This window comes from Marmota marmota, unplaced genomic scaffold, assembly GCF_001458135.2.
Source record: "Marmota marmota marmota unplaced genomic scaffold, marMar, whole genome shotgun sequence".
Lineage (NCBI taxonomy): Eukaryota > Metazoa > Chordata > Mammalia > Rodentia > Sciuridae > Marmota > Marmota marmota.
Window position 1 is genome coordinate 28,481,753 of NW_026000037.1, and position 13,523 is coordinate 28,495,275.

Below are 13,523 nucleotides of genomic sequence, written 5' to 3' on the forward strand. Positions count from 1 at the left end.
TATTCTTCTGGAAAGCTGGAAGGGGTCTTCTCTGTAGTTATTTGTGTCTTTCTCTATTGGAGCTCCTTCTGCAGTGGGAGTAGTGATCACGAGTTCTCTAATGGGAGCACAGTGTTGATTCCTTAGGATGTGGAGCTGTTCATCAGATCAATACCCCCACCTTCTCAAATCAAAGCATATGACCCAGCCCAACCACACCCCCTCAACCAGGCCACGACCTCTTAAATAAAATGAAAGAAGACTGGAGGGGTAAATGGTTAGCATTTGTTTATCATCTTAGCTACTTGACAATCTCCTGATACCTAGGCCCTGGATTCTGTTCTAGACATGTATGTTTCTCCAACCTTTCCTGTGAGCTAGAAACTTATTCAATGCAATGCTTTCTGCTTACATTAGAGTCAGGTTTTATTGCTTGCACACAAAGAAGCTTAGCTGATACAGGTGGAAAGGAAATTGGACACTTGGTCAGCTAATGCTATGACAATTGTTTTACACTTTTGTATATAACCATCATTAACACTTTGAGACAGCAATTACAATTATTTTATGAGGAAAGAAACTGAGATTAGATTTATTAGTTTGACCAAGATGCCAGAGAAAGTGCCAAAATTCAAGTTAGTCTGACACCAAAACCTATGCTTTCCTCTCCATCCTGAAGTATTCATGGAGCATTAAGAATACAGGCTTAGCTGCGGTTAAGAGTATGTGATGAATATTGGATGAGAGACTTAACGCTCAGAAAGCCAGGAAGAGGAATTTAGATTCAATGTGTTAAAAAGAGAGAATCACAATCTCATTCTTAATAGTGGAGTGGCATAGTAAATCAAAAGAGAATTTAAGGAAGATGATTCTGTGATATGTGCAATGAATTTAGAAGGCTCATGTTGGAATACGGTAGACCAGCTCGGAGGTTGAGGTAAGGATGAAATGGCAGAGAATGGAGAGGAAGAGACAGTTTATAGAGGGATTCACAAAGAAGTTTTACGGGATTTTGTGACTGAATTGATATTACAGGGATGAGGAAAGATAAGCCAAAAATGCCTATAAGACTTCTAGTTGCAATGAGGGAAGCTGAATGAATGCCTTTACTTTTGTCTTCCTCTCCAAATTCCAAAGATGTGAACTAGGAATGCGAAAACAGGAATGAATGCATTCTGGTACTAAAAAAGAGAGAAAAAAAAAATGATGCTGAAAAAGTCCACAAAATTTGAGGCTCTCTGGAAGACATAAAGAAGAGTGAATCAGAATTGTGGAAAAATCAAATGTGCTGAGCAGCCTGAAACCAAACATAGGCAAAGGCAAACGGCACCTGGTCAGGAAACTGAGGCTTATCCTCATGGCAACCCCTTCCCACCACCAGGTTTAATGCAGCAGGAAGAGGGAGAGAGGGAGGCACTAGGGCAAATACCAGAGTACCGCAACATCCTCCATGGAAAGAAAGCAGGTGGGTTCTGGACACTCACGCTTACCCTAGACTTAATCCAGCCTGGACCACTTAGTAACTTACCTGTGGAATTTGCCACAGAAGTCTTCTATCTACATTGCCAGACCCAGAGACAGAATGAGGGCAGTCCCTTATCTTTCATTGTTCAAAAATGATTAATACAAACTTGGGAGGAAATATAGTGTTCAAATTCACAATTATAGAGTTCATTTTTAAAAATTTAAGTAATAGTACATATAATTTCATGCTAAATAAATGTGAGGATAAATAAACTCTGTATAAATTTATTTTAAAATTAATAAAAAGGACTCAATAAAGATTGAAGAAATTTATGGATATGTAGTAACAAAGAAAAGAAAAAGTTTTATAAAAAAAAAAACTCCTCTGCCAAAGCAGAAAGGCTTAAAGGTGTTACAATTATTACCAACAAACGTCCAAAGAGAAAACAATTTTAATTTTAATTTTTTCCAAAACTCAGTGGGAAAAAAATGGAAGTCTTTCTAATTATGATCCTAGCATAATCCTGATGCAAAAACCTGAAATGTTTCACATTTGCTGTATTTCACTTATAAATATATACTCTGCATTCCTAATGCAACACTAATGTACTAATGTAAAAACAGAAATATCATCAGTCTATTAAAATTCAGAAAACAGATTAATATTGGGAAAATTGTTCATAAATAAAAAATAAACATTTAAGAATATATACATTTAAGAAGGATGCTAAAAAAGGTATCTGAAATCAACCTCTAGTCTTGATATAAATTCATTTTAATGTGGATATGAAAGGGTACTCTTAGCTTGATAGATTATCAGAAAATAAGAGCAACTTTCATATTTACTAACATCTTTCATTAAAGTTGGAAATAGGTAAAAAAAAAACCCAATTTCAGTTTTATTGAAAATATTTTGAAGGTTCTATCCATTATACTAAGAACATTTTAATATGAGACATAATGTTCCATAGGAAGAGCCAAACATTATTTGCAGATGATATGATTGTCTAGACAAAATCCAGGAGAATCAAATAAAAATTATTAGAACTAATAATCCAGTTCAGAAATAGAACAGATATAAGCATAAATATACAAAAATAAATAGTTTTCTTCCAGCAAAAGTCAATTTAAAATGTTGGCATAAAAAATATCCATAATATGGACTGGGCTGTGGCTCAGAGGCAGAGCGCTCGCCTGGCATGTGTGAGGCACTGGGTTCGATCCTCAGCACCATATAAGATAAAATAAAGTTATTGTGTCCACCTATAATTAAAAAAATAAATATTTTTAAAAAATCCATAACAGTACCATAATGTATAAAACATCTAGGAAAAAGAAAATAAGGCCAATTATGCAAAATATTAAAAAGAAATTATAAAAGTTAAAAGGCTGCAAACAAAAAGACAACTGAAAATGATGAATTATTTAAAAAGAAAATTCATGAAATAAAAAATACAAGTGGTTATTAAACATAAAAACACTTTACATTCCTAATGAATAATATATTAGAGACTTTTAAAACAATGAAGTGTTTTCCTGTAATAGACCAGCATGTTTATAAAAACCACCAATATTCTGGAAGGAATACAGGAACATATATACCTTGTGAGTAGTATTGCTATAATTATTTAGGAAAAAAATTATATCTACACAAATTCAAATTGTACATTCTCAACATCAAGCCAGCACCTTCAATTCTTGGAATTTTATTGTATAGATATACTTACAAATGTATTATATAATTAAAAACAATCAAAATATTAATTAAGGACTGACTATATTATGGTGCATCCAGGCCATGAAATACTATGAATTTGCAAAAACACAAGTTGCTCTACATAGTATTAAAACACATCATTGCATTAAAAAGCATGTTACAGAACACTATGTTGTACATGACATTATTATGACAAAAGCACACATATCTATAATATCTTGAAAAAAATTATACGAAAAATAGTGATTCTTCCTGAGTGTGAGCTGCGAAGTAGCAGAAAGCAGGTGGGGTGACTATGGTACTATAAAAATGTCTGAATACTGCAAAAAATCTTCAACAGAAATCTTAGGTCAAGTTCCCCTGAAGTGTTCACTGATACAAGTATTTCAGTGAAAGTGATTTATAACTGGAGTGCTTCCAGGAAAGCCTGAAAGGAAGCAGAGTGGAGGGTTGGGGGCAGGTGAAGGACCATGAGAAAGCCATGGAAGTGTGTTATCTGAGACAAAGTCCTGCAGAGGGTAGCTTCAGTCTGCTCCTGCAGGGACACCAGAGTACCCATTACACATCAGAGCTGGGCAAAGGAGCTGGGCTTCTCACAGTTCGGCACATTAAATCATCAGTGAAGAGTTTTCCAGAAGAAGTAAACAGCATGTGTGGCTCTGACTACATTTTGTCAAAGACCATCCCCAGATCTGGATGAAGACTAACAACCCCACTACAATGTTACTTTTATAATAAAATACATATTTTCATGAAAAGTAAGAAAGAGAGCAATAGTAGTATGCTACTAGCCAAACAAAATTCTATATAATGCCCTTGAATTCTGTATAAGTAAGGACACTGACTAGAGTTCACCAGTACCCACCAGTTTTTTCTCATTTCCTCATGTTCCTTAGAAAACCAGGATTAAGCAGCCGTTGAACCTACATGTTCCCTGTCTGCTTCTCATGTTTCCTATCTGGAGTGATATAGAAGAAGTCTTGAGAACTTAAGGCAACTCTGAAATCCTCTGCTGATGCTGTCTGGAGCCACATTTACTAGCTATCAATTTAACATGAAAGCTGGGTATAGGCTAACATATGGCAAGTAGACTATATAAGGTTAAATGCAAAATAGATTAAGCATCATCTTGCAAGAATCTGTATACATTCTGTTTAACTTATCTGACCTGTGGCAGATAAGTTAAAATATCCCTTATAGGAATGAGCTCAGTGCTGTTGCTGAGCAGAAAAGGGCATTTCAGAGAAATGCCCCTCAAGTCCATCATTCTGGGAATCCATGACGAATAACGAGAAAGACAGCACTCATCATGTATCCCATAGTCTGCTACAAATGGATGCTGCCATGAGCCAAGGGCTGGACAGGGCGGACAATTCAATCTACCATTCATGCAGCTATAGTCTGTCTCTGAAATCTGTGGTGCTTTTGTTTCTTCAGCTGTAAAATGGATATAATTATTGCTCTACTTACCTTTCAGGGATGATGTGAAGATGACCATGGAATCAAATACATGGAAGAATTTCATAAACTATATAGCGCTTTACACCAAGTCACTTGTCGGTAGTACAAAGACCCAGATGTCAAAAACAGAGATGTGGTGACTTCAAGAATGGAATCCATGAATATTGAAAGGCACTTGTTCAGAAAAGGAGTTTAGCTTTGGATATGTTGAGCATGAGCTGGTAGTACAATATCCAAGTCAAAATGAATAGTAAATTACAGAGATATGGTTTAGAATCTAACCAATGGGATAGAAACTCAAAGTCATCAATATAGGAGCAACATATAAACTCAAGACTATGGAAAACATGTCTTTGAAAACGTCACCTCCCTTTCCATTTCTGTGGCCCTAGTCCTTAACCCACTCCCAGTCATCTCCAGTTTGGACTATCCAAATGCAAAACATTATTAATACATATTATTGCTATCATTACTACACAATGCTTAATGGTTCCTTTCAGTCTCTGTTTACATACTACATATATTAACAATTCAAAATATGCGTCAACCACTTTCACCAAGTAAGTCTATACAGATGAGGAACAGAATTCAGGAACAGAAATCATAGGCATTATTAATAGCCATATAAAAGAATATGTAGGATCTTCTTCTTCATAAAATCTACATGATTTCTTATGTCACTGTTTTGAGCAGATAAAGATACACACTATGCAACTTAAAACAAATTGATTCTTGCATATTCTTGCATAAAGAAACATATGCAAGTGTTTTTATAGTCTTTGAATCAATTTATCTGCTCCCAAAACAGCACAATCACAAAGTCAAGTTTCATTTTGAAAGACATTGTGCTGTTTACAGTTGGACTGAACCTCAGGACTAGGCTTTCTGTTTCACTTGGATTATCTCCGAAGTTTATGAAAGTTTCTTTCTATTTGACAGTTGTCACATGCTGGTTTTTTTTTTAATATTATGGTTTTATTTGGCTAGCATATATGTACAATACCTTGGGTTTAATCCTCAGCATTTCAGAAAATAAATAAATAAAATAAAATAAAACAAAATTTTATGAATTTTTCCTGAAACATTTGGCATTAAAGGGATTTCTGCTTTAAATAGGCTGTACTCTATATTGAGGCATACAAAAGCCACTTGTTAGTCTTCTGGTTAAAGAATCTGTAATGTTACTTAACTTAATAATTAGAGTTTAACTGAGAGTCAATTTACTTTTTACTTAAATTCAAACAATGACTAGATGTTTATGATTTACAATTTTAAAAGGTATAAAGGGGAAAAACCCCTAATGCACTCTTTTAATTTAAAATTGTATTGATTTTGATTATACGATTTGAAAAAATGCTCATCAATTCCCTTTGCTTAAATTTTCCTAATCAATCTCAAAGTATTTTATATCTACTTCTAAGTATATATATCATTTATGATGTGATTAACAGCATAAAACCTATGTAAACTATATATTTTAATCAATTATACTTGTGTATAATAAATATTTTAAATTGTACAGTAACTAAAGATATAATTCATAAAAAGAAAAATCCAGAATAACTATTATAATATATCTGTAAAAAGAGATGTTAGAAATAATTTTTCATATACTTTATCAATACTAATCTCGTTTTTTGGGATCTGAGACTGGTAAGTGATCTCCCTGAACCACGCATACATGCCCACACATCACACTCAAACACTTGGACTGGGTCTATTTTGTTTACTGTTGTGTCTTCACTGTTTGCTGTAGTCTCAGTGCAAAGTCTAGGTCAAAGCAGATAGTAATATTTGTTGAGTGTTCAATTTATTTAGAAATAGAACTCATATTTTTTAATATTATAGTCATTGCTCTTTCCAAGAATGGAAACATTTAAGATACCTTCTATTTTCTAGTCTTATTGTGAGAAAAGAAGGTGATAACCTGTATAAAAGAAACTTAAAAGTGGGTAAGAATATGTAAAGCATTATTATTCTGGTGGTTTGAGTTTATAAAATGTCCCAATTCTCTTACCATAGATCTGTATGTCTAATAAAGGAAAGATTGCCAAAAATGGCAATTTTAAAAATGACAATCTGAACTTCTTGAATGATCTGACAAGGAAAAAAATATTTCCTATAGCACTGGTTAAAATAATAAAACTCATTTTTAATGGTAGTTCTATAAAGAAACAGAATTCCTTATTATACAAATTGTATAGCATATTGAACCAAACAGTTTTTTTGCGGGTCTACATTTAGAGTTTCACAAATTAAAGTAGCATAAAATAGACATTTTCAGTCAATTAAATCTTAGAATCTTTTGCATAATATAAAAAATCTATACTGTAAATTACTTGAGATCACTTTTTTATTGAGCAGAACTTGCAAATAAAGAATAGAGTTGTCATCCACACCACTGGTCATATCACTAGTAATACAAAATTTAAAAGATTGTTAGTAAATAAAGATTCATAAAAACACTGATTAGGGTACCTGAGTCTGACACAACAAGAAAGGCTTCTGATAAAACAGTGTTACAAAGTCACACAACGATACAATAAATAGGTTAATTGAAAAAAGATTACCTAAAATAATTTTATTACAACTTAGGTTATAATCATATGCAAGTCTTAACTATAGGATTCTGCCTGTTAGTTTAGTCATTAAGTCAATAATACAGAAATTAGTTTTCTAAATCACCATCCTGCACACTATAAGCATACCTAGAGAGGAACCTCTCATGGGTGAGTGCTCAGAATCATTTGAGCCAATTTTTTAAAGCAGCTTTAAAATAATTGACTCCCAAATCAAGATATTAAATGCCAGCCTCTAACCAGCAATAATGCTTATGGCTAAGATAGAAATGAGATTCTTCACAGAAACGCTGACACAGCCTTAACTGTAGGCACTTCAGTATGTGGTTATAATTCTTTTTTTTCAAATCTTACCCAGCAAAGCTTCAGGTAAAGGAGTCTACAGAATATGTAAACAGTAGGAGACATCCTAGAGCTTTTATAAAATCACAACCCTGTGACACATTTATTCACCTTTGATTGCTACCACTAAATGATTAAACCATTCAAGATGCATCGATTAACTCCTTAATAGATAAAAGATAGGTAATATATTATAAATGTATGCTTCAAAACATCATGTTGCACATGACAAATTAACATTTAATTCATTCACTTTGCAATAACTATGCATTTTAAACTGACAATGTAAACCTTGAAAGGTTTTTCAAAAAGACTTCTACCTTATTTAGCATTCTGACCCCTAAACAGAAACAATAAAAAGAAAAGAAAATTCAGAAAAAAATAGAGAATGAAGATTTTAAAAAGCTTTTCTTTTTTAATTCGGAAATCTATCAAGCAATGTAAGTTCCCCAGAGGAGTCAGTTTCTGTCAAAGGCATTTAAACTGGACCAGGTACCATAATCTCAGAATAGGCTAAGAAAAATTCAATTTTTACTGAGAGATGGATGGCTGGAACCAAGGACTTAATTGTCCAATCTTAATTAATATTTTTAAAAATTCTAAGACATTGATGCTCATATATTAATTTTAAAGCCCAGCTATCTCTCAGTCATAACCATGATATGGAAGTATTTTTTTTTCCTCCTCTGCATTGTCATCTAGCCAACAGATGACTATTGATCCTACCCTGGGAAATGCTGTTTTGATATTTATAGATTAGTGCTGCATGAAGGAAATTGTGATTTTTGAATGAATGATGGTTATGGGTTATAACTTCTGCTAAATATAAAACAAGGAATAAATATGCATATCACACTAAACAAATATTAAAATTATTACTTTGTTAAAATAAATATAAATATCCTTTATATATCTATGTAAGACAAAAATACATAACAAAATGAACTTAAAATAATACTTTCTTACATCACAAGGGTTCTTATTTTATAGTATTCTAAAAATTTGCTTATTTACATCACTTTTAGCTTTTATTTATAAATTTGGCACTGTATCACAGAAAAACTAGTTGAAATGTTCAACAAACCTGTTTTAAATCACTTCTACATTTTATCTCAACATAGAGCAAATGTCATTATACTAGAGTATAATGTCATGAAACAACACTCATTTTTTAACAATATTAATTCCAAATAATTTTTCTTAATTGGGTGTCAGAAAAGATATAATGTACTACCAATATTTTTATAATGAATGTTACTGATATACAACCACAAGAAGGAGATCCTAATTAGAATAAGTTATATTCCATGTATGTATACTACGTGAAAATACACTCTACGGTAATGCCTATCTAAAAAGAGCAAATAAAAAAAAGAGAATGCTACTGAATAAGAATATCAAAAAAATAATGCATTCAAGGTGGGTATCTAAATTTTGCAAGTGTCCAGTCATCTCATTTATTAGGTATAGCAACCTATCTGTTAAAAAGGCTGGACAGAGGCCAGCAAAACTGAGCAACGACAGGGAGCATACACCCATTCTTCATAGGCCACCCGCAACATTTATCAGTTTATTGCTTACTTAAAAGTTCTAAATATCAGAAAAATAAGTAAAAACATTCTAGTTGTTCTAACAGTATAATGTGGTTGATGACTTATTTGGGGCCAACTCCCTGTTACTGCTTTCAGATGAAACAGGCAATTTTCATGTAAATAAATGTTGAAGATGTCTAAATAAATCCAATACTTATTTAAAATATTTAGCATTTTTTTTAAAAAAAGTATATTTCTTCAGGCTGCCAATGAAGATGGAAGACTAAAACCCAATTTACAAAAGAATGTAAGTCCACCCCTCCCCCTCCAACAAGTTTTAAAGTATCTATATAGCAGAGAGCAGGTCTTTTGAGTACTTATGTTTCCTAGAATACTAAAAAAGACTAGTTTTCAATTCTAAAAAAAAAAAAAAAATATCCATTTGCTTTTAGGATTTAAAAAACAAGTTCAATATCAGCTGGGAAAGGTAGAACAAAACTATGACCATCCAAAGGAACAAATTATGATCTGTCTTTTTTGATATTTACTGGGGTGGGGGTATAGTAGGATTGGACAATGTTACAATTTAGATCTACCCTGCTCAGCCACTCTGTTTTCCTTTCACATCCTAACCCCCTTGTGTTACAAGGCTGGAAACAGCTCTAAGAATGTGGAGAATGTAAACAGCCTTTTATTGTCCAAGAGGATGGCAGTGTAAGGCTTGTGTGCTTATCACAGGGCTGCAGCTCCCCACCTCACTTACCATGATAAAGTGCTCCAGGAAAAAAACATTACAACCCCAGCACAATCCAAAAATGGATTAAAATTTGACATAAGCTTCCTTAAAAAGCAATCAATCAATCTGTGCTGTAATATTAGAATCTAGTTCTTAAGGAGGGTATATAATCCCTTTAAGATGCATTTCCTAGTCCTTATTGAGTGTGTGTGTGGGGGGGGGGGAATCTAACATTTCCAAAATAGTAGCTGATAGGAGAACTTTTCCCCAACAAATGCCCAAATATATTTCATCATTTTTAAGAATCTAACACAGCAGTTATGGAGCAAAGACACAGTCTACAATCACTGAATGCAAAATTAATGAACTAAGGTTTCTGAAGGTATTCTATAACCCTACAATAATTACCTGATCCCCCTCCCCCAGGCTTTTTCTTACACATTACAAATGCTGCTTTGTTGGCTCACCTTCCATTGAAATTTAGATTAAAAAATTTTTAAAGCGAGTAATACTAAAGATTAATGTGACATATATTCTGGATGCATAGGGCTTTAGATGTAAAAATTATTTTAACATGTTGTATTGTAAATAACCAGTATGAGCAGGCTTATTCTAGGACATTCAGGAATATCACTGCATTTTCTCCTTGATGCCACTGAAGAATGTCTGAGTTAACACTGTGCAGGTAAAGTTAATCCCTGTTGTAACAAAATGGACCACAGACTGTTTGGTGTTGTCTCTACTCCTTTTACAGTCCCTTCCACCCTTGACACTTGGAAAGTGCCTCTGCCTGTACAATATTGTACATGTCACAGAGAAACTTTCATAAGTTATTTGATTTTCCCTCTAAAAAGAAAAGGAAAGAGAAGTGATTGTTTTTCTGTATGTTCTTGGGTCCTTTAATCTGGTTTTAATAGCCAGAGTTAAGTGAGTAAAATTTAAGTATGAGGATCAAAGAAACCGTGGCTTTGGGAGAAGCTCTTTTAATAGCACCAGATCAAGCAAGACTGGTGCCAAGTGACCAGGAGAAATCCATCAAAGAGTCGGGCCAAGTCAAAGCAGTCTATTCTACAATATTATTCAAAAGTTGCTTCCGAAGGTCTTACTTTGGATCGATCTTAAATTAACTAGCAAAACATATCGTATTCATGTATATAGTATAGGACCATATATCGGGAGGAGGAGAGCGTGACGCGTCTCAGCGAAATCCAAGAGAGTCCTAACAGGAATAGTCGCCCAGTGTCGCTAGCAAATCCGGAGCAACCTTTCAATACCCTTCCAATTCCTCGACATCCCCAGACCAGGTTAAAGAAGTCTCTGAGAAAAGACCATTTAAAGATTTCTTGCGTAGAGTTGGGCGCCAAATTTATATCTCGCGTTCCCAGCCGGCAAAAAACCCCATCCCAGTCCCCAGCGCCAGGCAGAAAATAAAGAGAAATTCAAGCTGCCCCCTAAAATCTGTCTTTTGCATAAGTTCCCCCCATCAAGGCGCCTCCACCTAGCCCTATGAAATAGGACACATGATGCTCTGTTTTGGAAGAAGTGTCTGAGGGCATTTGGGCCAAACACGTGAAAATAAAAACCGCCAAGTCTCTCAATCTCTGGGATGCAGGAAGGTCTTTCAACCCATCCTCATCATACCCATGGACTCCCACCCTCTTACAGACCTTATCAATAAACCTTTTTTCTTCTCCAGCACCTCCCTTCTGGCCACTTTCTGCCTACTTTATCCCAGCCCTCAAATCCCAACCCTTGCTAAGCCCCTCATTCGCGTTTAGGTCCCCTCTATTCGAGTCCCCATTTCTTCCCCTCAAGCCCTAAGGCAATCCAAAACTTCTTTCATTGCAAGCTCCCCCAGCCCCATTTCTCAAGCAGCCCCAAGCTCCGCTTGCGAGTCGGTCACCAGCGTGATTTTCCCGCCGAAACGCATCCCCAGCGCATAGAGCCGAGCAGCAGGCTGGGCACTCACCAGCTGCAGTAAGCCCGGGACCACGACGAGGGGCAGCGGCCTCAGGTGCATGGTGCCGGCTAGCGCGGCGTCTCAGGAGCTGCGCGCCCTCGCCTGCCTCTCGCTCATCTCCACTTCTGGGGGCAGGACTGAGGACGCCAGGGACTGAGCGCCGCACTTCCCTCCTGGAATCCGAGCGCAGCGCTGAGCCGCGCAGCGCAGGCCGGGTGGGCGGGCGAGGAAAAAGGGGAGGGTAGGCAGGCGGGCGGGAGGTGCCTCTCCAGGCCCCCGCGCGCCCCTCCAAGGAGGGGGCCAGAAAAGAGCGTGTCGGGCCGCTGAGCTTCCGCAAGCTGTGCGGAGTTCCAGCCGCGCTCGGTACTCGCGCTTGGTTGGGGTCCGGGTGACCTCAGGGGGTGCCCAAGGGCTAGAGGCAGCGTTTCTGGAGTCTTGGTCCCAGGTTCAAACGGAAAGCTATTCTCAGGATCCGGCCCTGCCAGGTGGCTGCCTAGCCGGGTGCACCCCGAGAGGTCGGGTGCCTCTTTCTGCCCCCGCCCAGAAGAGTGGCCAGTCCGGGTGCCTTGGCTGTACAAAGCACCCTGCTCACTGACTGGCTTTTGCTTTGGCTGGGAAATCTGAGGGGGTGGGGGGAAGGAATGGTTCTTCCTGGGTGGATGCTAGAAGTAGAGCTCCGGGAAAGCACCAAGGGAGTTCGTCCTAGAAAGCGACGGCAGGGTCCTGGGGCGGGGCGTGGAGCTCTGAGCAGAAAAGACTGGGGCGGGGAGGTGGGACTGGAGCTCCGGACGCCAGCAGAGTACCCTACTGTGCAGCAGCGCTTCGCTCGTAGAGCCGTGGGCAAGAGGTGCAAGGTGTTGCTGGCACAGCTGGAAGGATTTCTGGGGTTGGCAAGTAATACGGACCTCGAGGGACCTCCAGGAGTGGTAGTGGCAGGACAGTGAAAAACAGAGCTAGGTGTAGCGGTTCCAGCTTACTGTGGTTTGGGAAGGTATAGAGAGCTGAGTGATCGGGACCGGCAGAGACGCGCTGCGGGTCCCTTTTGCCAGGGCGCAGGAGGAGCAGAATAGAGGTGAGAGGACGCTGCAGCTTCCCACTCCGATCTTGGAGAGAAGAATTTTCGAGGCCCAGCAAGTCTGCAAACCTTGACCCTGTGCTTCGACCTCTGTGTTAACAACTCTCCATTGGAGAGATCCTTAACCTTTAACTATCTTGTGCTGGACATTCCAGTGGATCAGTCAAAGGCAATGGGGCTCGCAGCCTCCCACAACGTTTACGATGGCTGAGAATTGAGCCGCCATCCATCAACCCCGTTATTGAACAGATGGAAAACCTAAGTTCCGGGAGGTAAATTCACTTCTCCAGGGATGAGAGTCTAGGCTGCTGCTTCAACAGAAAACGCAAAGCAACGCTAGCCTTTACATCTGGAGACACCGGGCCCTAACAGAAAACATGTTAGGCAGAAAAGTACAATTGCGATTGTTTCCAAGTTTTAAAAAATAAAACAAAAAGAGTAGTTTGGTTTGTACTCTGAAGACACCCCCCCCCCAAAAAAAAAAAAGTTCTCTCTTTTTTTTTTAAATTCCAGAATAAAAATGAAGGGGTTTGGTCCAGAAATATACTTGAAGTAGGCAGGAGGATTGATTTAAGTAGGGAAAATCCTACTCATCCTTTCACAGTGTGTGCTGACATTGTGCAGAGGGGAGGGAGGTCATTCAAGAGTGCTCTGGGATCCCATTGTGATTTGGTAAGT

At 37.4% G+C, this 13,523-nt stretch overlaps 1 protein-coding gene across 1 annotated transcript in view; it reads right to left on the minus strand.

Annotated features, from left to right (window-relative positions):
• Nxph2 (neurexophilin 2) overlaps nt 1–12,469 on the minus strand; it is a 106,014-nt gene extending 93,545 nt beyond the window's left edge. The window contains exon 1 of the mRNA XM_048812223.1: nt 11,780–12,469. Coding sequence (XP_048668180.1) covers nt 11,780–11,830 — 51 coding nt within the window. The 5' untranslated portion in view covers nt 11,831–12,469. The remainder of the gene's footprint in view (nt 1–11,779) is intronic.
• Nucleotides 12,470–13,523: the final 1,054 nt, after the last annotated feature.